This window comes from Chenopodium quinoa, unplaced genomic scaffold, assembly GCF_001683475.1.
Source record: "Chenopodium quinoa cultivar QQ74 unplaced genomic scaffold, ASM168347v1, whole genome shotgun sequence".
NCBI classification, from domain to species: Eukaryota; Viridiplantae; Streptophyta; class Magnoliopsida; order Caryophyllales; family Amaranthaceae; genus Chenopodium; species Chenopodium quinoa.
In genome coordinates, this window is record NW_018744464.1 from 722,465 (window position 1) to 749,078 (window position 26,614).

At 42.4% G+C, this 26,614-nt stretch overlaps 1 protein-coding gene and 1 long non-coding RNA gene across 2 annotated transcripts; both read left to right on the forward strand.

Annotated features, from left to right (window-relative positions):
• Positions 1-4,729: 4,729 nt before the first annotated feature.
• On the forward strand, positions 4,730-7,319 carry LOC110697486. The gene is made up of 3 exons (XM_021874858.1): positions 4,730-5,032; positions 5,146-5,229; positions 6,961-7,319. The coding sequence occupies exons 1-3, from the start codon at positions 4,877-4,879 to the stop codon at positions 6,982-6,984; spliced, it is 264 nt and encodes an 87-aa protein (XP_021730550.1). The 5' UTR covers positions 4,730-4,876; the 3' UTR covers positions 6,985-7,319.
• Positions 7,320-21,087: 13,768 nt separating this feature from the next.
• On the forward strand, positions 21,088-26,199 carry LOC110697488. Its single transcript, XR_002506488.1, has 4 exons — positions 21,088-21,499; positions 23,820-23,970; positions 24,089-24,164; positions 25,915-26,199. It is a non-coding gene; the product is annotated as an uncharacterized LOC110697488 (long non-coding RNA).
• The last annotated feature ends 415 nt before the right edge of the window (positions 26,200-26,614 follow it).

The window sequence follows — 26,614 nt, forward strand, 5'->3', positions numbered from 1 at the left end:
TGTTAAGGCCAGAGGGAGAAAGGAACGCCTTGTCCTTAAGCCAGTCTGGATGAGGGACCTAGTGTTTGGGGACAATGACTTTTGCCCCATCATCCAGAGGTAAAAAAGTCTTTTTGAAGAGACCCGGCTCCATTATTTGATCCCAATCCTTCTCCGGTACTTTGGGAAGGGCACACTTCTTTCCAAAGAGAGCCAGGTGGGTGTTATAGCGACGCAGCCGATGGTTTAGTTGTAGCGAGGGGGAAGAAACCATATAAAACTTGCTCTTCCACCTACTCCACTTAGACGGCTTATCAAGCGTCATCATATATTCCGGATGGGTGGTCAATGTATACCACGCATTCCAGCCACCAAGGGCACGACTGAGGTAGTGCATATGTGCAAACGCCTCCCAGCTAGACGTTATGTCCTGCATCTCGTAGGCAGCGATGTATCCTAGTATATTCACCCAAGAGTTGGGTGTTAGCTGCCAAACGCCAAGGTCGTAACCCCTTAGAATGGCTTTTATTGTGTTGTGGAGGGGGAACCGGAGGCCAGCTTTGAATGCCACCTCATAGAGCCAAAGTAGTCATTGGCGTGGTCAAGGTCGTCATCCCAAACGACGGATGCCTCTACAGGCGGCACAACAATCTCCCATCCCTTACCAACCGGGCGCTTTTCCAAATATGTCGGAAGGGTGGCATTCAAAGTGACCACATCCTGGGCGATCATATGCGCCTATGTTGGATTGTTGATAGAGGGCCACTTATATGCCTCCTCATCCTCTTGAGGGGCATCCGGTTCCATGGTTGACTTAGTAGAGTCTGATTGTTGGACGGTCTCTTCGCCGTCTATACTCTCGGATTCCTCAAAGATCTCACCTCCGGGCGTGCTAGGTACGCCCGGCTGGTCATAAGGTACATCCTCATCTAGACCTTCGGCTGAGCCGTCTGACTGGTATTCGGGGTCTACAGCCGCCCGTCTCGTCCGAACCATTCTGTCCTGCACATGAACAAAGATGGTCGGACTCGCAGAAGAGTAAGGGTGGTCCAAACACCCCCAGACGGCATCCCCAGTCCTAGACTCAGCCGTGTCCGGTGACCGGCTGACAACTGTCCTAGGCCGTGCCGTGTGTGTGTTGGGTGAGTCCATTATTCTTTAACAAGCTATACAACCGGAAAAAGCGCAAAAAAGTTGCAAGGGGAAGAGACGATACCTTGAAGTTGTAAAATCTGAAGACGATTGACTCCTTGAAGTCAGCAACCGGAAATTTGATTTGTTGCTTGGTAATACCCCAGTCGGTAGCCCTGATGTACCCTCTTCAAAGAGCAACTGAATTGTTGAAGCAACCCAACCATTTCTCTAACATGTGGCTTGAAGATACCCCAGACAGTAGTGACCGGCTGTGGGTGTATTGAAAGCTAGGGAAAAAAGTACTCAGGCGGTTTTGAACAAAGTGGCTTGAAGATGCCTGAGAGCAAAGGGAAGAAACTTGACTATGGTCAGGTGGTATTTGAGAGTTTTGAGCAAAGAACACTCAGACTGAAGCCGGATGAGTGAAGAAAGAAGATGGTTGTGAGTGCAACAGCAGCCGGTATCAGAGCGTTCTCTCAAAATTCTCTGAAAAACTAAAAATTTGCAAAGTGCGAAAATGAGAGGAAGGGGGTCTCTACTTATAGAGAACCCTAGAAGGCGAACCGTCACTTCCCATTCAAAATCGAAATTCGAATTCAAAAAAAAAAAAAGAGGGAAGGAGACGAACCGTCACCTTCCCAGAATGTGACACCTGTCACAGGTGCCACATGGCAAGCCACGTCACACCTGTGAGGGGAAAATATTTGGGGTAAAAATACCCTGTCCACGTGGCCCAATGGTATGCTGACACGTGTCAGCCTGAGAGAGGCCCAAAGGGATCCAATCCTCTACTGACACGTGGCACCTTAACCCTAAAAGGGGAACTGATCCCCTTCCACTATAAATAGAGGAAAATCCTCATTTATTAGACATTGATAAATACAAACACAAAAACCGGGCAATATTAATTGCAGAATTCTCTCTGAATCAGAGAGAAAAACCTTTACATTCCGCACCTTAATACATCCGGAAACGTTCTAACTTGATAGTCGGAGGCGGAACTCCACCCAACTGGAGTTTCCTTGGTTTTGCAGGTATAGATGGTCGACGCGCATTATTGGAATTGTAACTCTCCCGAGGGACTCCAAAAACCCCGAAATAGTAGAAGATGAGTCTGTAAGCCAGCAAACGAGAAGCGAGAAAAGCATAATGCCAAACATCACTCGCGGAATAAACACCAAGCCCTATAAAAGCAAAAGGTAAGGTGGCAAGACGCCACTGCCAATCGCCAATTATTGTTATTATTGTGACATTTAATATTTAATTTCAGTTTAGTTCAACAAATTTATTTCGGTTCAGTTCAGCGCAGTGAATTTTAGTTAGCAAATTTCAGTCCAAAAGAACAGGGCCTAAGAGAACTCCAGCCTTAAAATGCCTCTAGCGAGATTGAACCTCTAACCTTTTTGAAGGTGTTGAAGAAAATATTGTTTTTTGCCAACAAGTTAAATACTCTATCTTATTCTAGAGTATTAGGGGGCTGCCTCTCAAGTTACCGGTTTCAAAAGACTAATTACCTTGCTAACGTAACAAAAACAAATAATAAGGAAGTTTTTTATAAGGAAATTAAACTATTTAGATTGCTTAAAGAAATCAGTAGATAAACATATGAAAAAAAATGCAAATGAACTCATTAATTAAAGGATAAAGTCAGGTCTACAATTAGACAAATTGAAGGAGAGGTTACCTTCATGTTCATATAATTGGAAAAAAAAAAAACGGACGAATATAGCTTCCTTCTTTCTCTGGGTTGATTGACTTATTATTGGACTTTGTTTGACTTCGTAGCCCATTGAATTAAGCATTACTGAACCTAGAATCTATTGTAGGTTAAGTTTGTACCCTTAAAGTCAATAAAAAAAGGGTATAACAATCCCTTATTTGCTCATTTTTTACCACTTTCCCTAAATTTTTGTTCCTTCTATATACCACTTCTATTTTCTTTCAAATGCTACACTTCTCATTACACGTTTAATAGTGCATTATTTTAATTATTAATATACTTCTTCCGTTTCTTTTTAGTTGCAACACTTTTCTATTTTGGAAATTGTTAATTAGTTGCAACACTTTCTATTTTTGACATTTCTTTCTCTTTATCTCTCTCCTACCCACATGGGCCCCTCTTATTTTTCTCTATATCTCTCTCATCTTCAAAAATTGCCTATAAGACCGTGAAAATAAAAGTGTTGTAACTAAAAAGAACGGAGGAAATATATTCTAATACTAATATGTAAAAATATAATTGATATTAATAAAATATAAATCGAGATGAATTTAACATAACTACCAGACTAAATTTTTCTTTAATAATAAAATCATCAAAACTAGTCAAACTAATTAAAATATAACATTGGTTCACCGGTTCTTTGATAACAAGACGACATTCCGGATTCTTTCAGCAGAACGCCCTCTAAAGCTGATGGATGACTTTATGTACTGAGAGTTTACTCAGGATGGCTAGTTTTCAACCAAGTCTGCCTACGCTATGTTAACCCGTCAAGTAGCGGCTTCGAGTATCAATGGGCAAGTTTTTGATTCATGGTGGAAGTTTTTCTAGGGTTTACCACTTCTTCCGAAGCTGAAGGTTTTTTGTTAGAAGATGATTTGCAATGCTTTGCCACTTTCGGATTGTCTCTATCAGCGTGGTTTACCTATTAATCCAACATTTGTGTTCTGTCATAAGGAACTAGAAACGCCGTCTCATCTTTTCGGGACTGTGCTTTCGTTAGTACCTTCTTGGTTTCTCGACCCTTAGGCTCGGTTGGTAGTACTTTGGGTTTTCCGCCGTTTGAGGTTTGGTTTATGGAGTTGATTTTGGGTTTTAGAAGGTCTAAGAATTGGAAAGGTTTAACTTCTTTGGTTTGCATTCTTTGGGCTATTTGGTTGGCTCGAAATCAAATCACTTTCACTCAGGCTCTTCACTCTCCAGCTTCGATTTTCCACATTTCGGAGGATTGGGTGATGCGTTGCGAGAAAGCTGGGGTATTTGTTGACCGACATTTTGTTCCGCATCAACCTCAATTTTCTTACTTGGTTCCTGTCTCTAGGTGCTTGTGTGGCACTACTAATTCTGAAGATAACACTGCATGGATAGGCTGGATTTTCCGGGGCATTAAGTCCTCAAAGGTTTTAAGGGGTGGTTCAAGAGCTTGTCGGTCTTCGTCTTCTCTTCAAGCGGAACATCAGGCGTGTTTATTGGCTCTTCAGGCTGTAAGTCGTCGGGGGTACCTCCGTCTTCTTATTTACACAGACATCACTACTCTTGTTTGCCTTTTCTGCCGCACTAGCTCGGATGATATCTCGTGCGCTACGCTTTTGCGGGATATTCGTACTGCTCTTTTACCTTTTTCAGCTTGTCATATCAGGAAGGTTCCTCGGAATTGGGTCTCCAACTCATTGGTTGGTTGCGGAAGCTCGTCGTCGTAGATTTCTGTTTTGGTCTTTCTAGTTTTCTTTTTATTGATGCTTTTGTTTTTGTAGGTCCTCTTGTCAAAAAATAAAATATAAAATAATGTAAAATTTAAAATATTGCATTTTAAAAACGGATAAAGTATTTAACTCTGTAGGCACGACCCGTGCCCATTACTAACACTATACAGTAAAAATCTAAAATGACCCGTGTCATATATCCACAAACACCATAAGACCATAGAGTAGGCCCAACAAAAAAAATCAGGTAGGTCCTCGAAGAAGCCTAATAGCCGTTTTAGTCATCGTCGTCGTCGCTAGAAACCTTGAGAAAAAGAGTGAAAATCTAGCATCGATCATGGCAATGAGATCCGCAGCAACCGGTGCTTCTCGCTCATCACTTCATCGCATCATGGACGGAGCTGCTCGTAGGTCTTCCCTTTTCGCTCGCTTCTCCAGCGATGGCCGCGTTCTCAGCGAAGAGGAGCGTGCTAAAGAGACCGTCTACATCCAGGTCTCTACTTTTTTTTTTTTTGTCTATTTTATTGTTTACTGTTTTCTTGTTTGGATTTTTTCACTATTTTGAGGGTTTGTGTTTGATTTTTGTTTTGACCTGTTTATTTGTAGAAAATGGAGAGGGAGAGGTTGGAGAAACTGAAAAAGAAGCAAGAGAAAGAGAAGGCTGAGAAAGAAAAGGAGGGTGCTGAGAAGGTATTTACCTGATATCGTTGTTCTATTCAATTTAGTTGTCGTGTTGAACCAGTAATGTGACGACTTAAGTTAGACCGACCAAGTATATAGTTTAGTTTTGGTATTGATTGATATTGATTTACTCCAATTTTTGAACGAAGTTTATGTTTTGTAATTTCGATCATGATATTCGTAAATTTACCCCCACCTTAAGTTTATTTCTATCATCATGATATACTTCTCTGCATAAGTCCCAATAAATAAATTTGCTAATATTTGTTGTTGGTGGATTATGTACTCTCACTCGGTATTTCGGTAAGAACTATGAAGTGTGTCAAACATAAATACTTTACTCAAGTTTTGTCGAGGCATTATTTGAGAAACTTTGAATGGTATGGGTCTATAATGGAATGTCTAAGTGTCATACTTGTATTGTTTCTGGAGTATTCAATAGGAGTATTTGAATTGAAATAAAGAGTCGGAGTTATATAGGTGGGGCCGTAGGGGTACATCTTTAAGTTTATGATTGTGTCATTTGTGGTGGACATGGCTTGTGAAGTTAAATCTTTGTTGCTTTCTGCATCTGTCTTACATGTTTTTATATGCGTAGTCTGTTAGAAATAATAAACGTAAGGAAGAAACAACTTGACTTGTGAAGTTAAATCTTTGTTGCTTTCTGCATCTTTGTTACATGTTTTTATATGCGTAGTCTGTTAAAAATAGTAAACTTAAGGAAGAAACAATTGTGGTGTTACATAACATATATCTGGTTTCTACTATTTTGGCAACAATATGCCTGTTCAAAAACACAAATGATTTCGCTTTCATTTTTTTATATTGTTTATTTTTGGGGCCTTATTTTTTTCTTTTTGTTGCAATTGTGAGGAGGGGGAGGGATATTGAGGTTAAAAAAAATGTTTTGTTGAAAGTTGAGATTATTATCAAATATATGGATTATAAGATTTGAACAGCTCTCTTTGGCATCGTTAACATTACATGAATGATGAAACCTGAGATTCTGGCCTATTCTAGTATAGCAAAAGCCAAAAAGTGCAAATATTGGCCTATTCTTGTAACTGACCCTATGTGATTGATACAAAAGTGAAGTAGCCATATAAGTTCTGATTTGCTTTTTATCTATGGTAACGGATCTCAAAATTTGAATAATGATCTTTTCCTCAACCAAAGCCTCTGTTCTTCCCCCAAAAGCATTGGGACCAGGATGCTTGTCAAAGAGAATTGGTGCTTATCTGCTATTGGGAAGTTAAAATATGAAGAACCGAGGAAACTTGAGGTTGTTTGGTTCCCAGTGAAAAGTGTGAGCTGTTGGAAATTTGTCTTATTATATCTAGGCTTGGAAGTATGGACGGAAGAGTTCTTCCGAGGAAATTGTATACAAACAAACTACCTATGAAAACTTACAAGGCTCTATAATACTGTAATTGATACTCGTATTAAATTAAAATAGATATTCCCCATCTCATACTCTTTTTCTTAGTGACTTCTTCTATTATAGTCTTGTAGATAGTTAAAAGGTTGCATGCTAGAGAAGGGTATTAAAAGGACAGATAATTTGATTTCCCAAAAAAAAAAGGAAAAATGTAAATGCTGTGCATCCTTGATGAAAGATATGTGCTGATATTGCCACAATAATCTTCTTTAGTTTTCAATGGAGCATCTGTCTTTTATATCCTTTGCTTGTTCAACCACAATGTTTATATTATTGTACTTATTATTCTCATTTTCTTGCAGAAAACTGAGGGAGATTCTCACTAAAACTAAAGCAGATTCGGAGTCTTGCAGTTTCTTTGATCGCTTCCTGGGAAATAAATGTATATTGTACTCAAGTGAATCTGTATGTCCTGTATAGCTTGCCTAGACATTGGGTACAATATCGTTCATGAACTTGTTGTATCAGTTGTTGTCCCTGGTTTGAGATTCTGTTATGTGCAATCTTACTTAGTTGAGAACCTGAGACTGTTATGTACTGTACAATCTTGTTTGATGAGTTCAGGCAAGTTGTCATCTTTGTTTGGTTATGGCACTACAATGCTGTGAGTCCCTGTGATTGGACTGATTGCTGTGAAAAGAATTTGCTCTTAGTAATTAAATTGTCATGTTGATGGTGTAATTAAACTAATAATATGACAACTACATCCGAACAAAGCTAGTTCGAGAACCTGTAGACAGTTTGAGTTTCAGGCTTCTCAGTCTACTATTGTTTTTGGGTAAAGTCCGGCCCATGATCACTTCTAGCTTGATTATATTGCCTGGCTTCCTTCTTTCTTTGGGTTGATTGACTTATTTTGGCTTTGTTTGACTTCGTAGCCCATTAAATTAAGCCTTACTGAACCTAGAATCTATTGTAGGTTAGACTTGTGCCCTTAGAGTCAATAAAAAAAAAGGGTCTAACAATCCCTTATTTGCTCATTGTTTACCACATTTTTTCTGAAAAGTTTAGTCCCTTCTATATACCTTTTCTATTTTTTTTTTAAATACTACACTTCTTATTAAACGATTAATAGTGCATTATTTTAATTATTAATATATTTTATTACTAATTTGTAAAAATTATAACAATTTGATTTTAAAAAAGTACAATTCGAGATAAATTTAACAAGATCCTACTTGACTACATTTTTCCTTAATAATAAAATCATCAAAACTAGTCAAACTAGAATATAAAAATAATGTAAAAGTTAAAGTGTTGTATTAAAAAAAAACAGAAAAGTATTTAGCTATGTAGGCATGAGTCATATGACTCGTGCCCATATTTTTTTTGTGTTTAGAGAGCCATAAGGGCAGGGGTGAGAGTCGATCCCGAAATCTTCTAAAATCGGAATGACCTACAACGACTCGTGTCCATTACTTGCACTATAGGGTAAAAATCTAGAATAACCCGTGTCATATATCCACAAACACCATAAAACCATGGGGTAAGTCCAACAAAAAAAGATTCAGGTAGGTTTTCGAAGCCGTTTTACTTTTTTAGTCGTCGTCGTCGCTCTCGCTCGAAGCCTTAAAAAAAAATAGTCTGAAAATCTACCATCGATCATGGCAATGAGATCCGCAGCAACTGTTGTTTCTCGCTCATCACTTCAACGCATCACTTCTTGTAGCTCTTCTCTTATCGATCGCTTCTCCAGCGATGGCCGCGTTCTTAGCGTAGAGGAGCGTGCCAAAGAGGAACGCCAGGTCTCTCTCCCTTTTTATAATTTTTTTTTTATTTTTTTGTCTATTTTTATTGTTTGTTGTTTTCGTGTAAATTATGATTTTTTTTGGTTTGTATTTTTTCAATATTTTGAGGGTTTTTGTTTGATTTTTGTTTTGACCTGTTTATTTGTAGAAAATGGAGAGGGAGCTGTAACACCCCGTATTTTCGAACCATTATTTTATGTGCATTTTGACCTATTAAACCTAATTTCTAATTTAAATCTCAATTTCGATAAATAAAGTTGTTTCGGGTGTTTTTGGAGTCCCTCGGGAGAGTTACAATACTGAGTATGCGCGCCTGACGTATGTACCTGCAAAACCACGAAACTCTGGTTAGGTGGAGTTTTGCCTCCGACGATCAAGTTAGTATGATTCCGGATAAGTGAATGTGCGGAAAGTAAGTAGGTATTTCTCACTGATTTAGAGAGATTCCGCTATTAATATTGCTCGAGATTCGTGTTGGTCATTGTGTATATCCAATAAAAGAGGATGCTTCCTCTATTTATAGCAAATGAGAATCTGCTCCCCCATTGGGGGTACAATGCCACGTGGCATCCTCTGATTGGATCCCTCTGGGCCTATATGAGGGTGACACGTGTCGGTCCCTCATTGTGCCACGTGGCAGGGGTAATTTTCCCCCTCACAGGTGTGACGTGGCTTGTCATGTGGCACCTGTGATACTTGTCACCATGCAGGAAGGCAACGGTTCGCCTCCTTCCCTCCATTTTTTTGAATTTTTGAAACTGTTGGAGGGGAGGGAAGGTGACGGTTCGCCTTATGAGATTTCCTATAAATAGGAACCTCCCTCCTCTCACTCCTCACTTTGCCAATATTTAGAGAGAAAATTCCTTGAGAGAGAGTTTCTGATCCCGACTGCTCTTTCTTGCAAACAACCTTCAATTCCAATACATCCGGTACCGGTTGAGTGGTGTCTTTTGCCCGCCTCACTAAGGTATCATTCTGACCTTGTCAGTTTCTTCATCTGGATTTCTGATAAAACTGCAGCCGGTCTTATGCCGTCTGGAGCTTCTCTAAGCAATTTCATGATGAATTGCATCCAATAGACCCTCAGCCGGTTTATGCCGTCAGGGGTATCTTCAAGCATTTTCATTGTGAATTACAGCCAATAGACCCTCAGTCGGTTTATACCGTCTAGGGTATCTTCAAGCAATCTCATTGTGAATTGCATTAAATAGGCCCTCAGCCAGTTTATGCCGTCTGGGGTATCTTCAATTAACTTCATGGTGAATTGCATTCAATAGACCCATAGCCGGTTTATGCCGTCTGGGGTATCTTCAATAAAAATTTTCTTTTGAATTGTTTTGCTGCACCTTAGCCGGTCTCACACCGTCTGGGGTATATGTGAGCAATTTCTTTCTAAACTGCTTTACTGACACCTCAGCCGGTCTCATACCGTCTGGGGTATTTTTGAGTCAGCCTGTGGTAGTTCCGTACAATTTTCTTCATAAGTTGCTTATAATAATCCTCAGCCGGTATTGCACCGCCTGGGGGGTCTTTGGGAAACTTTTCGTAAGAACTCCAGACCACTTATTCTGTACAATCAGTACTGCCACAACCGGTTTCTTCCGCCTGTGGTATCTTTGAGCAACATTGGTAATTAATCTTGCTTTCTTTTGCCAACTTGCAGTCTGTTCAAAGTGATACCGTCTGGGGTATCTTTGGTCAACAATTACCAACTTCTTTCACCATCCTCTTCTTCCAACTTCAAGGTAACGCCTCTGTTCTTTGCTTCTTTTTTAAATTTTCCTGGCTATATATATTGTTAGAATAATGGGTTCACCCAACACACACACGACACACCACGATTTAAAGGTCAGCCGGTCTCCTGGTACGGCTGAGTCTAGGACTGGGGGTGCCGCCTATGGGTACTGGGACTCTCCTTGTTCATCTCCAACACCGACTGTCTCTGTCTATGTGCAGGGCGCAATGGCTCGAACTAGGAAGACAACCGTTGATCCAGGATATAGAGGAGAAACCTCTGAAGGATTGCCGCCTGACTCTAATCAGGCTGAGATGACAAGGGGATCCCCGCATGGTACCCCCAGCACCCCCAGCGATGGGATACTGGGGTTTGATAAGGAAGGCGGTGAAGATGCCGCCTCTCCATCTAGGGTTGAGAAGGAAAACCCCTCAGAAGGCAAAAGCAATGGAGAGACCGCCTCTTCGTCCGGCTCAGAGCAAAGCAGCAGCAGCAGCAACCTCCTTACGCCGGATGTAGATAGCGAGGAGGAGGAGAGGCCCACATGGAATAATAAGGGCGATCCCTTCCTTATCGTCGTCTCTGCCAAAGATAGGGCCAGCATGGCCAGAAACTTAGGGGACTTCGTCAAAATGCGTCCTCTTGGAGCAGATTGGAAAATCATCTTGCCGCCTGAGATGGGCACCATAGTTTGGGAAGATAATCAGCTGAATGCAAACGGATACTTCGGCTGCTACGAGGCAACATTTCTAGCCGGTCTCCGCTTCCCTTTACACAACACCATCAAGGTCATCCTTTGAGGGTATGGTCTGGGCATTTGGCAGTTAACCCTTAATTCCTAGGTTAACATCTTGGGTTATATCTCCGCCTGCGAGATGCAGAACATCAACCCCGACTGGGAGGCCTTTTCCCATATGCACTATTTAAGTAGAAGCCCAGGCGGGTGGAGAGCCTGGTATACACTGACCACCTATCCCCAGTACCTGATGACCCTAGACAAACCGTCCAAGTGATCAGACTGGAAGAACCGGTTCTACCTGGTTTCTGCTCCCTCCAAGGAGGAAAACCGGGAGTAGAGGACATACAAACGGAAGCCAGACCTTCTGGGCCACAAATGTAAAAAACCTCGAATCCCGGATGGGGACTACGAGAGAATAATTGAGGCGGGGTTTTTTTGAATTAACCACAACCGCCCTCTCTAATGGAGAACTAATAAGTGTGCCCAAGAATTGGGTACCAAAGCACGAATTCCTTCGTGATAAGGCGTTCTTATCCGCCTGTAAGCTTATTACTCAGTTTAAGAAACGTAGGTCGCGCTATTGCTTGATCCTGTTTTGCCGTTTTTACATACTTTATGCTTTCTTAACTTTCTTCTAACCGGATGGGTTGTTTTTTGCAGTGCGAGCCTTAGCCATGTTGCCAGCAGACAAAACGCCGGCTAAGTCTGCAAAAGATATCCGCAAAGAAAATGCGGAAAAGAAACTAGCCGCCCAAGCGGCAAAAGATAAGGTATACTCCTACTTTCCTCCCTTCTCTTGTTTAACTTCCACTTGACTTCTTGCCGGCTGACTTTTTGTGTGTTTGTTATTTTAGGATGGGGGCAAGGCGCCCCGCTCCATTACAAAGCTAATCAGACCCCGATTGGGGGAGGCGCCGGCTACTCAAAATAAGGCGAGGAAGACCTCCTCCTAGACAGTTCCCAGTCGGCTGACGGTTGGGGGGAAAACTATAAAAAACACAGGCCTGGGGTTCGATCTTTCCTACAGGCAGCCAGATGTCCCAGAGGCATCTAAGGGGGCGACGCCGCCTAGGGCATCCGGCGCCTCAGTACCGACTAAGGGCAGTCATGACCCTCACCCTATATCACAATGTACAATAGATCCCTTCAACCCCTCTTTGCTTGGCAAGCCCATGCGGGTCAAGTCGCACTCCCAGCTCCAGCCAGAAGACTCTTCTGGCAGCCGACAGTCCGTAGGAGGGAAGTATGTTGCTTTCTCACCATCTCTTTCTGGTGCGGATCTCTCGCCTCACTGGCCGGATGTATAGCAGTACGCCCGGGCCATGCTGAAGGCTGTCTCTAGAGAGGAGAAGGAGGCGATCCCAGGGATTAATACCTTCAATGCTGTCCGGGTCATGGTCAACCTGGATGAGGTATGAATTCCTTCAACTGAATATTTCCATGATATTGTACCGTTTGACTCTTCTAACACCGTTTGGGTCTTTGCAGTCAATGCTTCGCGTGGAGGGGCTCAAGAAGGCTTACGCCCGCAAGCAACAGGAGGAAAGACGGGCTAAACGAGATGCGTCCAATGCTCATAACGTTGCCCAATATTCCATGATTATGCATTAATTAAAAACTAAAGGAATAATCATGCAATAGGTGGACTCCATTAAAACTCTTCAGAAATCCTTCAATGAAGCCCATACCAAGATTCACAACCTCCAGGCGGAGAAGGAAAATGCTGAAGCGGAGGTGAAGAAGGCGTCGAATTCGCTCAAACTCCTGTAACTAACCAGGAAAGAGAATTCTTCGCTGCTGACTGAAAACGTCCGCCTGAAGAAGGAGGCGGCTTCAGCCAGTCAAAACTTCCAAACCACCCTGGAAGTAGAACAGAGCCGGCTCATTGAGGAGAATGAGCAAGATTGCGCCAACCGTATGCATATGGCTTGGTCCCTGGTACATCCGGACACGGAATATGCCGTCTGGGAGCTTGCTTACAAGTACGCTTATCTTGCCATTGAGGCCCAAGAGTCGAACCAGCCGGCTCCGGAGCCTTATGAGGAGTTGGTGTAGAAGTAGATCAAAGCCATGCAGGCGTAGATCGGCTCAAACGGTGGGGATGAGCCCCAAACTGAAGCGCAAAGAGAGATCGCCCCCCTTCCCGCCTCAAAGGCCGCCTCCAAGGACCCAGCTCAGGCTTAAGCTTTTATATTATTCAACTTTTCCGGCCTACGTGCCGTGTATTTCATGTCACTTTCTCCGGACAAGGGTCCGGCTAACATTTGAACAAATTTAATTTTATATATACATATGCCGACTGGGTCGGTTTGCTTTGTCACTTCATTTTTTCAATTTTTGCAACTTTTGATTTTTGCAATTTTTAAATTTCTGCAATTCTTTAATTTTTGCATGAAACTCTTGGAGAATGCCGGATGCATATACTGTAATATGCCAGATGCATTGCCTTAGTGCCCCTGGATGGTTTCTTGCTTAAAGTTACCAACTCTAAGCAGGCAGCCGTCCATAAGCATGCCGGCCTAGGACCAGATGTATGCTCTTTAAACCTTTTCTAGGTATAAGACAAGGTTTTGGTCTTGTTTCTAACGTCATAGCCGAGTGTAGTGCTTTCTTGCAAAAGCCAGTTCTGCACCAAAGTATAGGTTGCCGCCTGTATTGCCTTAGGGCAATAGTCAGGCGGATGCTGAGGTCAACCAGGTCTGACCTTACACACGGAGGGGGGGGGGGGGGGGCTTGAGCCGGCTGGGGTGCTTTAAGGCAAAATCCGACTGCTGATCAAAGTCGATATCACCGTCTGTACTGCGCTGGGGCAATAATCGGTTGCAACCTATGATATAGTTTCCCGGCTGTATTTCCTTGGGGCAAAAGCCGGTTACCATTATTGAGATAACCTTGAAGTCAATCAGGGTTGAGCTTCAGCATAGAAGCGGGGGCCGGCTGTATTGCTTTTGGGCAAAAGTCGGCTGCTTAATAAGATCAAATTCACCGTCTGTATTGCCTTAGGGAAATAACAAGGTGTATCATGTTTGCAAAGGGTCATTTAAACGGTCAAGAATTTAACCTAATCGGTTAAAGCCGTTTGAGTTTTTGACGCATAGAACAATGTACCACCCGGAAGGGAGATGTTCTCTTCGACGAATTCACCCGGATGGGCGTCGTCGGATGCCTGCTCATGGTTAGAGCAGGCGGTTTAGAATATACTGGCCTTGGGCCTTTTAAATAGCTAAGTTAGGTACTTAGACCTAATGTCCGGTTGTGCATTGCATAGGGGACTTAGAAGGTGCCTGGTTGTGCATTGCACATGGGACTTAGAAGGTGCCCGGTTGTGCATTACACATGGGACTTAGAAGGTGCCCGGTTGTGCATTGCACATGGGACTTTATACAAAAAACAGAACTGAAAAAAAGTATTCTTTACATTCATATACTCTATTTACAAAAATATTTACAATCTCCTTAGAAGTAGTACTTTTTCAAGTTATCTACATTCCAGGTTCTGGCTAACTGCCTGCCATCTGGCGTTTCCAAGCGGTAGGTGCCGCCTCTCACTTCTTCAAAAATCCGGTAGGGGCCTTCCCAATTAGGAGTTAGCTTTCCTTGCTCATTTTCCCTACCGGTTGCTTTCATTTTTTGTAGCACAAAGTCCCCCACTTTGAGGGGTCGATTGTGTACTCTTTTATTGTAAGCCCTTGTCATTCTCAGACGGTATATCTCATGATGCAAGGCGGCATTGCCCCTGCGTTCCGGGAGTGAATCCAATGCAAGACGCATGGCCTCCCAATTAGCCTCTTCATCATAGAGCATGACTCGAAGTGTTGGCTCATAAAGTTCAATTGGCAGGACAGCTTCAGTGCCGTATGTCATGAGAAACGGGATTTCACCGGTTGCGCCCTTTTCGGTTGTTCTAATGGCCCAAAGGACGTGAGGTAACTCATCCGCCCAAAGGCCGTCAGCTCTTTCAATCTTCTTTTTTATGGCGTCTGAGATGAGCTTGTTAAAGGCTTCAACTTGGCTATTTGCTTAGGGCCGGCCAATGGATGCGAAACAATGTGAGATCCCCTAATCTCCCAACCAACTCTGGAGGGTAGACGTTTCAAACTGAGGACCGTTATCAAACACCATAGACATAGGAACCCCAAACCGGGTGATGATGTTCCTCCAAATGAAGGAGATGACATCCTTTGTCTTGATGCCTTTGACTGCCTCTGCCTCGACCCATTTGGTGAAGTAATCTACAGCCACCAGAATGTAACTTCTGCCGCCTTGGCAGGCGTATAAGGACCTAAGATGTCCATGCCCCATTTTGCAAATGGAACTGGGCTGTAGATAGCCGTCAGATCTGTTTCCGGACGGTGTATGAGCCGGCCAAACCTCTGGCACTTGTCACATTTCTTCACCAAATCCATGGTGTCTGCCTCAAGGGTGGGCAAGAAGTAGCCTTGCCGCGTGGCCCTCTTTGATAGAGTTCTTCCGCCTATATGTGATGCACAAATGCCCGCATGAAGGTCCTCTAGCACCTCTTTTCCCCTTTCTGGGGTAACACACTTCAGCAACGGCTGGAGGTAACCCTTTCTGTAGAGTTCCCCGTTGTACATTTCGAAGCTCAGAGCTCGCTTTTTAAGTGTTGTCGCTTCTGAAGGGGCATCCGGCAGAGCGCCGTCTACCAAATAATCCCGGATGGGGTCCATCCAGGTAGAGCTTCGGTCAAGAACTCCAATGGGATCATGTTCAATACTCCTTTTTTCCATGACCTCCCAGAAGACCGACCTAGGCGTATCACAAGTGGCGGATGAGGCCAGTTTGGACAAAGCATCCGCTTGATTGTTTTCAGACCGGGGCACCTGACTTAGATGGAATTCGTCAAATTTCCCCGCCTCATCTTTGACCGCCTGAAGGTATTTAATCATTGCCGGATGGGCGGCCTCGTAGTCACCATTGAATTGGCTAACGATCAGTTAAGAATCAGAACAGGCGTCAACTTTTCTTGCCCCTGCCGCCTTACACATGCGTATACCAGCTAGCAGGGCCTCATACTCAGCTTCGTTATCTGAAGCTTGAAACTTGAATCGTAGTGCATACTCATATGTGTCTCCTTCCGGAGACTTGCAAATTACGCCTGTACCACAACCGTTCAAGGTAGAACTTCCGTCTAGGAATAACTTCCAAACCTCATCGGTATTCTTCGGCTGTGCCGGCCTAGTCATATCAACAATGAAGTCGGCAAACGCCTGACCTTTCACTGCCCGCCTAGGTTCGAAAGTTATCTCCAGGCTTTGCATTTCAACAGCCCACTTGATCATTTTGCCGGATGACTCTATGGTAGTCATTGGGTGCTTGAGTGGCTGGTCAGTATAGACAATCACCGGATAAGCCAAGAAGTAGGGCTTCAACCGCTTGACTGCTTTGTAAAGAGACAACCCAAATTTTTCAATCATTGAGTACCGGAGCTCAACATTTCTGAGTATATGGCTGATGAAATACACCGGGAGCTGTTTTCCGTCTTTCTCAGCAAGAAGAACAACACTAAGGGAGCCGAGTGATCTGAGACGGCTAGGTACATGTAGAGAACCTCCTTAGGCAGGGGGCTCTCTAGCCTTGGCAAAGAATGCAAGTGTTGCTTTAACCTCTGAAATGCCGCCTCAGCCTATTCTCCCCATTCAAATCTAGACCTCTTCCTGATTGCTTGAAAGAAGTAAAGGCACTTGTCACCTGACCGACTGAGGAATCTTCCTAATGCCGCCAGGAAACCGGTTAGCTTCTGGGCCTCCTTGACAGTGCGGGGTGTCTTCATGTCAATTACCGCCTGTACCTTTTCCGGATTAGCCTCTATACCTCTTTGATCAATCAGAAATCCGAGAAACATTTCAGACTCAACACCAAAAACACACTTCTTGGGATTAAGCATGACCTTGTGCCGCTTGAGGGTGGTGAAGGTTTCTCGGAGGTCGGCTAGGTGATCCGCCTGTAGCTTGGATTTGACTATCATGTCATCAATATACGCCTCTACATTCCTTCCGATTTGATTGATGAAAACCGTGTTAATCATTCGTTGGAAGGTTGCAGGCGCATTCTTCAACCCAAACGGCATCACCGTGTAGCAGTACAACCCCTGATCAGTGACGAAGGTCGTCTTCTCCTGATCCTTCTTCCATAGGGGGGGTATGATGGAAGCCTAAGTAGGTGCCATGAAGCTCTTCAAAGCATGACAGGTTGTAAAGTCGACTAGGCTGTCGATCTTAGGAAGCGGATAGCTATCCTTCGGACATGCCTTGTTCAGATCTGTGTAATCTACACACATCCGCCAGGTACCATTCGGCTTCTTGACAAGGACAACATTTGCTACCCAATCCGGGAAGTGACATTGCCGAATGAACCCAACATCAGGAGCTTTTTGACCTCAGCGGCTGCCGCCTGAGACCTCTCTTTGCCATGATCCTTCTTCTTTTGCCTAACCGACTTCTTTTTGGGGTCAACGGCAAGCTTGTGGACGGCTAGATCCGGGCTGATGCCTGGCATCCCCTCCACTTCAAAGGCGAATAATACCTTTGAACTCTCTCAGAAGTTGGAGCAAGTCTACCCCTAACTTTTCAAAAACAACCGTCCTAACTTTGACGGTTCTGTCAGGGCGGCTGTCGTCCAGGACGACATCAATGCTCTCACCAGCCGGCTGGGGTCGGGAGTCATCCGGCCATTCCTCGGTCAGTGATTGCTATTTTTCTTTTTTGGCGGGGACCAATTGGTCCGCCTTTCTCTTTTTGCCGGCTGCTTTGGGAGCAGGTGCGACTTCCTTGTCATCGAGGTCAATGGGTTCCTCGTTATGACCGGCTGCCGTAGCCGTCGGTCTAACGTCTGAGAGGTAGCACTCCCTAGCCGTCTTCTGATCCCCGTTTAGGGCACCCACTGACCCGTCATTACTCTCAAACTTAATCAGCATAAGAGATGGGATGATGACTGCCTTGGACTCGTTGAGGGTGGGATGACCTAGAATAAGGTTGTAGGCGGTCAATTCCTCAACCAACAAAAATTTTACGACCATGTGTCGGCCTTCCCCCTTCTTTCCTAGCCGGATGGGTAGGTCAATCCTTCCCACCGGATGCACTACTCCTCCCCCGAAGCCGACTAGGGGGTGAGGAGCCTTGTGCATGCTGCTAGGCTTGTACTTGAGCTTCGTCAAGCACTGATAGCTGATCGGGTCAGACGAGCTCCCGGTATCAATTAAGATCCGGCCAACTCATTGGTCGGCAACCTTGCATTCGATGACAATGGGGTCATCGTGGGGCCTCTTGACCATACCCCGATCCTTCTCAGAGATGAAGACCTCAGGGAAGGTGTCTTTCGACGCCTAGCCTTCATCCTCTGGGTTGGACAGCTTCCGGTTGTTGTCCTTGGTGCCCCAAATGGTAGGACCCCCACTTGCGAAGCTGCCTGCTATGGTGAAGATGTGCTCTTCATCAATTTCAGAGCTTGTAGTTGGCTTCTTTGACGGTTGTCCACCGCTTGATTTGGGGTTGCCCTTGGATTTCACCAGGTAAGACTTCAGAGCCCCCTCATAAGCCAGACGGTCCAATAGCCGCCCGAGGCTATAACAACCATTGGTGTCATGGCCTACATCCTCATGGAACTCACAATACTTGCTCTTGTCTCTGTTCTTGACAAAGCTCTTCATTGCAGCCGGTTTTTCAAGGGTCAACCGGTCTTTAATCTCCATGAGGCCGAATGGAGGAGCAGTCCTTGTTGAACTCGTACTTGGAGATGTACGGCTCAAACTTTCTCTGTTTCTTCTGGGACGGCTGACCAGTGCGGCCTGCTGCCCAGACTTCTTTTCTTTTCTTTTCTTCCTTTTTGGCCGGCTAGGTTGGCCGGCTGTCTCTCTTTTCGGACCGCTTGGGTTCTGGCGGGTGCTTTACAGCACAGAGTTCAGTAACCTGTATATAGGCTTCAGTCTCCATCAGCGCCTCCTGGAGGGTAGCTACCCTCTTGCGGACCAGGTCAAATTTAAAAGTTGACCTATCCTTCAAACCCTTGAAGAAGTCTGTATATGGAACTTCGTCAAACAGCCCCTAAATCTGAATTCTCATCAGATTAAACCGCCTGACATAGGACCGAAGTCCCTCCTTGTCACCCTGCTGTATAGCCCCTAGGTCGAGACTTGTCTTTTTGGCAGAAATGTTCATGGAGAAGTTGGACGCGAACAGGTATGCAAGCGTCTTGAAGTTATTGATGCACCCGGCTGGCAGGTTGCCAAACCATCGTTGGGCTATGCCCTTCAATGTAGCCGGAAAGCATCTGCACCAAGCGGCATCATCCAACCCCTGTAGGTACATAAGGTTGGTGTATGCCATTAGGTGGTCTTCCGGGTTGGTGGTACCATCGTAGGTACCGACCAACACATTTTTAACCTTGGTCGGCTGTGTTGCCTCGGTTATTTCTCGGGAGAAAGCCGAAGGCTGTTCCCCAAGGTTTAGCAGCCGGAGCTGCCAGTCCATGGGCTGGACTTGATATGCCGCCTGACCCCCAAAAGGAGCCGACTGCATGAATGGGGATCCATATTGCGCGTATGGCTATTGGGGCACATACGGAGCCTGCTGGATAACATGAGGGGCAGTACGCGCGGACGTGCCGCGTGACTGACTCCCTTGATGCGTCTCCGAATGCTTCATGGAAGTGTTTTGGAAACTGTCTGGATAGGTCGACGTGGAGGCCGACTGAGACATGCTCTGACTTCTCTTCTCCTGGATGAACATCCGGGCGTCAGAGAAAGTCTTCTTTGACCCATTCGGCTGTGTATGCCGGATGGCCTTCCTTTGCCCTGATTTAGGGAAACGAAGTTTTGAGAGGTCGATCAGGGGCCCATCCGTCCCCTTGGGTTTGGGGTGTGGAGTAGGCACCTGGTCTTTGAGTTGCTTCTTCCCGGAGGGAGAAGACTTCTTTACCGACTAACCCCTACTTGAGCCAGTTGACTTCTTGATTATGTCTTTGATTTCCCCCTTGAAACTAGTCATGAGATTCATGAGTTCGTCTCTGGTGACGGGGGCTGTGCCCTCCGCCGCCTAGGGTTGCCCAGGGTGCTTGCCGCCTGGGTTGCTTTGTCCAGCTTTGTCTTGGCCCCGTTCCTTCTTTTCTTTGGAACGGGTGCGCCTGGAACGAAATGACCCGTTTGGGGCCATGTAGGTGTTGACTTCATAGTCGTCACCGCTGTCATGGTCCGTATGGACCTCATGGTCAGCCGTAGGCCGACTGCCTTCTGCATTCGGTACAGTGTCGGATGCCATCTCAATAGTACTCTCCCCATAGACGGCGCCAAATGTTTCAGGTGTTTTTGGAGTCCCTCGGGAGAGTTACAATACTAAGTATGCGCGCCTGACGTCTGTACCTGCAAAACCACAAAACTCCGGTTGGGTGGAGTTCCGCCTCCGACGATCAAGTTAGTATGATTCCGGATAAGTGAATGTGCGGAAAGTAAGTAGGTATTTCTCACTGATTCGGAGAGATTCCGCTATTAATATTGCTCGGGATTCGTGTTGGTCTTTGTGTATATCCAATAAATGAGGATGCTTCCTCTATTTATAGCAGATGGGAATCTGCTTCCCCATTGGGGGTACAATGCCACGTGGCATCCTCTGATTGGATCCCTCTAGGCATGTATAAGGGTGACACGTGTCAATCCCTCATTGGCCACGTGGCAGGGGTAATTTTTACCCCAAGCAAAAGTTGTATTGGGTGATTCCGTCAAATCATTTATCAAATTGATATAGTTTATAAACTATTCTTTAGTTTATATTTATAAAACTCATTATAATGTCCTTTTATTAATTAGGTCATTGTAAATATAATTGGTTTCACATCTTGCCCTTTTATATTTCTTTTCTGTAAAATATGAACTTAATATATATTTTTGTATCGTAATTTAAATTATTGTTTTCATTGTTACTATTGTAATTATTATTGAGATATCAATAATATAATACATATTATCGTTTTTAAACGTGTTTCAAATCACCTCCCGTTACATTCCTTTCCTAGTCTAGTTTCGGGCCAACTAGAATTTGTTTATGGGTCGGGTTTTGCCTTTAACACTTTCATGACTAAATAGATTAAGATAGGTTTGTTTATTAGCTTCCTTAATCCCATTCTTTAGTCTCAACTAATCATTCAATCAAGCCCATTAGTGCAGCTTAAGTTAGCCCATTTCTCCTCCCTCTTCACGGCAACCATAAGGCTTTACTACTGCCTAAATTCAATCTAAGTAACCCCCCATATTCACCCTCATTAATCCTAATAAAACCTAATAACTTGCTGCCCAAAACCCTTTCACTTCCCCTTCTTTCACATACAATAAAAAGCCAAAACTCATCAGTTTTTCTCCACCAAAAGATGCAGCAACTCACCCCTCTTCTCTCCATCTTTTTCGTGGGATTCAACGTGGAAATCAAAGGGAAAACAAAGCCTAACTTGCTGCTATAATCTCTGCAATTTCGTGCTCCATCTCTTCTCTAAAACAGCACAAAAACGAAGCAAGGGAGCAAGGCTGCTTGGGTGGATGATTGTTCGTGTGTTTGCTGCTGTTTGTGCTTGGTGTTGCTGCCCTTTTCTTTGGGTTTTGATGGCCTATACATCAAGGTAACTAGCTTTACTCCCTTGGGTTAGAACTATTGGGTTTTAGGGTTGAATTGATAGGTAGAAACATGGCTAGGATTAGGTTTATTTGTGATTTTCGTTCACTTTGTGGCTGCTATAATTTGTGAGATATAGAGCATGAATTAGTGATTTTAATCCATGTTTATGTGCCCAAACTTGATTGATATCAAAGCCTTGATGTTGTATGATCTTTGTATGATGTTTTTAATGAGTTTATGCATGGTTTTGAGGCTCAAAATGCACCATAGGTACTGCTGAAATGTTACATACCTGTCATGAGTTTTGTTGTGGTTGTGGGGCATGTTTACCTTGGCTTCTTGGGCTTATTCTTGCTGATTAATGTGTGGTGGCATACTAGGGTTAGTTAGGTATAAGTTCCATGTGTTAAACTTTGATTATGGGCATGTTTAGGACTTGTTTTTGGGCGAGGGAAACTGGAATCCGCCGACTGGAAGTACAGCGTGTTGGGCGTGAGTTTAAGGTCATTAATCTGATTATATTGATTGATTTTCTTGCCCAAAATAAATTAGTATCATGTTAGGGTATCACCCAATTAATTTGGCATGATTCCAAGCAAGTTTGATTAGTTTTAATAGCCTAAAACTAAGAAGAGGTGTTGCTGCCATGTCTGTTGTGAACTGTGTGGAATGAGTGAATTTAAGTGATGTATTGCCTAATTTTTATGCCTAATCTTGTGCCTATCTTGACCTATTACGTTTTTAGAGTGTATATTCTAATGGGCTAAGCTTAGTTTCATGTTTAAGGTGGGTTTTTTTGGGTGATTTGGTATGATTGGTACTGCTGTATAATTAGTGTAGGGGCTGCTGTAAATATGATTTTATTTGGGCATGTTCTCTCTTAAATTTTAAGTCTGAAATGGTTTTATATGATGCCTATTGAGTGTATGTATGTGCCCTAATTTTTATTTCGCATTTGAAGCATGTTTTGTTGGGTTTTTATGATGATTTTTGGACTTATATGTTGCTGCCTTGTTTTGGTTGCTTTATAAAATTGTAGTTTGGATTTTTGGTTTTATCAAATGAATTTATGGAATTTTTATTATAACTATTATATATTAGTTGAAATTATATTTTAAATAACTAACGTGTAAATTTTTGGGTATTATAAACCCCTAAAGTAAAATATTTTGATGTGTGTTTGAATATGTGTGAGTTGTAATTGTATTGTCGATAAGGATAAAGTCTTTAGCATTACTTTGCCAAGAGTTGTGAATGCACTTAATTGTTGAATTTTGATAATTAATTATATTCTCAAACTCAGACGATACCTTTTGTGGTTTATTCAGTTGAAATGTGTTTTGAAATGGAGTTTCAATTGAATTTAAGAAATATGATATTCTTATGCAGTTTGAATTGAGTGTAAGACCATTTAGGCTTCTCTGTAGATTTCTGAATGAAATATATTATATTGAGTATCTTAAATGATTTTGAATTGTGTGTGGGGACATAATCGGGTGTGCCGAGTTGCTTCCCATGGTTAATGAACATGCTAACTACCTTGATTGCGAGTCTTAGGTAGCTGAACCTGGGTTAGTTGTTGTCGTCCGAGGGTGTGTAAGACCTTATAGGCATCTACCCATAACTAGGAGTTGCCAATCTTAGACACGGTCTCTGTGAGATGACCGGGGGTTTGTCCCGACAAACCTTAGGAAGTGGATTGCAAGGCCACTAGATTTCCCTCCATGCTAGTTCTACTGTTTTGAATGAGTTTTGAGTTTGAAATATTGAAAATATGAAATTTTTACTTATTTTGAAGTTTATATAAATTATGACCGGAGTAAATTGTTTTAATATTGATTTCCCGTTTTAAGTTGATTATGAAATATTTCATAGTTTGTATGGTTGGTGGTTTTAAATGATTTCATTTGATTTTTCAGGTTGTTTGTGGTTGTGGTTTCTCTCTATTAAATTGAGTCTAAAATCTTCTATTTTTGATTTGAGTGAGAATGTCTAGTTACTCCCCACTAATTGTGGAACGTTGTTGTAATTTGCAGGTTCTATTTGTTTATTTGATCTATGTGACGATGGGTTGGGAATCGAGAGTTTAGAAACCAACTTTTGGGCTTGTATGCCTTTGTTGTTAGTTGTTTGTTTAAGTGCTTTGAATTTGGTTTAGTTTGATTTCAATTTGGCTGATAAAGGTTGTTTTGCCCTTGGCTTTTGAATGTAATTGATTTGCCTATGTTTAAGTTCATTTGTTATTGCCTTTTTCTTCACTTAGTTTGCGGTTAGGTTAAAACAACTTAATTTGGATGTTTGAATGACTTTAATTTAACTTTTAGACCTAGGTAAAGCTTGGCTTTGCCAATCGAAGTTAGGTAGTCTCCCGTTCAGGCGTAATTCCGCTAACGCTTTCAGTTCTAAAAGAACAGCGTGTTGTTGCAGAGCTGTGGGAGGAAAAAAGAAGGGTGCTAAGGATCGTGCTACATCCAGGTCTCTCTCCTTTTTATTGTTTTCTTGTTAATTTGGATTTTTTCTTGTTTGCATTTTTTCACTATTTTGGGGGTTTGTGTTTGATTTTTGTTCACCTGTTTATTTGAAGAAAATGTAGATGGTGATGCGGGAGGAACTGAAAAAAAAAGATAGAGAAAGAGAAGGCGGAGAAAGAAAAGGAGGGTGCTGAGAAGGTATTTCCCCGATATTTGTTTGTTATACTGCTTGATTTTATTTAGTTGTGCTGATAGTGTAATTTGAAGCAATAACGTGACACTTAATATAGACCAAACGAGTATATAGTTTAGTTTCAAATGAAGTTGATGTTTAGTTGATTTCGTTTATCTTCATTTATTTGTGTTTGACTGTTCTGCAAAAGTCCCATGAAATCTGTTAATATTTGTTGTTGGTGGATTATGTTACTCGCACTCAGTAAGAACTATGAAGTGTGTCAAACATAAATACTTTGCCCAAGTTCAGTTGCGGCTTAGAATGGTATGGGTCCATAATGAAATGTCTAAGTGTCATACTTGTATTCGTTCCTGGAGTATTCAATACGAGTACTTGAATTGAAATAGAGTCGGAGACATATAGGTGGGGCCGTAGGGGTACATCTTTAAGTTGATTGTGTCATTTGTGGTGGACATGGCTTGTGAAGTTTAATCTTTGTTGCTTTCTGCATTTGTTACATGTTTTTTTATGTGTAGTCTGATAGAAATAGTAAACATAAGGAAGAAACAACAGTGGTGTTACATAACATATATCTGTGTTTCTACTATTTTGGCAACGATATGCCTGCTCTAAAACACAAATGATGAAACAAGTTTCTCTTTCATCATCATCATCATCATCATCATCATTATTATTATTATTTTTTATATATTTTTTTTGTTTTTCATTTTTGGGGCCTTATTGTTTTCTTTTTGTTGCAATCGTGAGGAGGGGGAGGGATATTAAAATGCTTTGCTGAAAGTTGAGATTATTATTGAATTTATGGATTATAAGATTTGAACAGCTCCCTTTAGCATCATTTAACATTACATGAATGATGAAACCTGAGATTCTGGCTTATTCTAGTATAGAAAAAGCCAAAAAGTGCAAATATTGTCCTATTCTTGTAAGTTGTAACTGACCCTATGTGATTGATACAAAACTGAGTTAACCATATAAGTTCTGATGAGCTTTTTGTCTATGGTTAACAGAGCTCAAAATTAGAATAATGATCTTTTCCTCCCCCAAAGCTTCTGTTTTATCCCCAAAAACTTTGGGACCAGGATAATTATTAGAAATTCTCCATTGTATACAATTGGGACTGGATTTTTAGTGATCAATTAACAACAATAATAATAATTCTACCACTACTTGATATTGAATAAGTATACTCTGATCGTTATAAGTGGGGCTGAAATAATACAAATTGTAAAATTGTGAAAGAGAATTGGTGCTTATCTGCTATTGGGAGGCGATAATATGAAGAACCGAGGAAAATTGAGGTTATTTGGTTTCCAGTGAAAAGTGTGAGCTGTTGGAAATTTGTCTTTCCTTTACATCGAGTTGCTTTGCTCTTATTATATCTAAGGCTTGCAAGTATGGACGGAAGATGTCTTCCCAAGAAATTGTATACTAACAAACTAGCTACGAAAACTTACAAGGCTCAATAATAATTGATACTCTTATCAAATTAAATTAGATTTCTCCTATCTCATGCTCTCAATTGTAGATGGTTAAAAGGTTGCACTCTAGAGAAGGGTATTATAAAGACAGATAATTTGATTAAAAAAAGGAAAAATGTAAATGTTGGCATTCTTGATGAAAGACGTGTGCTGATATTTCCATTATCATCTCCTTTAGTTTTCAATGGATCATCTGTCTTTTGTATCCTTTGCTTGTTCAACCACGATGTTTATGTTGTATTCTCATTTTCTTATTCTCCTTTTCTTGCAGAAAACTGAGGGAGATTCTCACTAAAACTATAGCAGATTCAGAGTCTTGCAGTTTCTCTGATTGCTTCGTGGGAAATAAATGTATATTGTACTCAAGTGAATCTGTATGTCCTGTATAGCTTGCCTAGACATTGGGTACAATATTGTTCATGAACTTGTTGTATCAGTTGTCCCTGGTTTGAGATTCTGTTATATGCGATCTTACTTAGTTGAGAACCTGAGACTGTTATGTACTGTACAATCTTGTTTAATGAGTTCAGGCAAGTTGTCTTCTTTGTTTGGTTATGGGCTTATAGTGCAATGGTTTGAGTCCCTGTGACTGCTGAGAAAAGAATCTTGCTTTTAGTACTCCCCCGTCCAAAATGAATTGTCATGTTGATGGTGCAATTAAACTGTAATGTGACAACTACACCCGAACAAAGGTAGTTTGAGTTTCGGTCTTCTCAATCTACCACTTTTTTTATAACCAATACAACTGATGGTGATGAACGAGAAAATTCTCAGGAGAGTATAAAAGCTTGATGCGAATAAATGATCAGGAGTAGAGCTTATTGTGTGCATGTGAAATTGCAGGTCAATTTTATTATTAACTGCACAAGTCTTTGTTTCCCCTTTAGTATTAAGGGTATATCCGTATATGTCCAAAATCTAATCTAGTCCAGTCCAGTCTAGTTGGATCGAATTTGAAAAAGTTTAGTTTG

What these genes read in the sequence shown, in the direction of transcription:
- LOC110697486 (XM_021874858.1), top strand. Translation starts at nt 4,877, where the DNA reads ATGGCAATGAGATCCGCAGCAACCGGTGCTTCTCGCTCATCACTTCAT. An exon ending in AAGAGACCGTCTACATCCAG is followed by an intron (nt 5,033 to 5,145) that starts GTCTCTACTTTT and finishes GTTTATTTGTAG; the next exon opens with AAAATGGAGAGGGAGAGGTT. An exon ending in AAAAGGAGGGTGCTGAGAAG is followed by an intron (nt 5,230 to 6,960) that starts GTATTTACCTGA and finishes ATTTTCTTGCAG; the next exon opens with AAAACTGAGGGAGATTCTCA.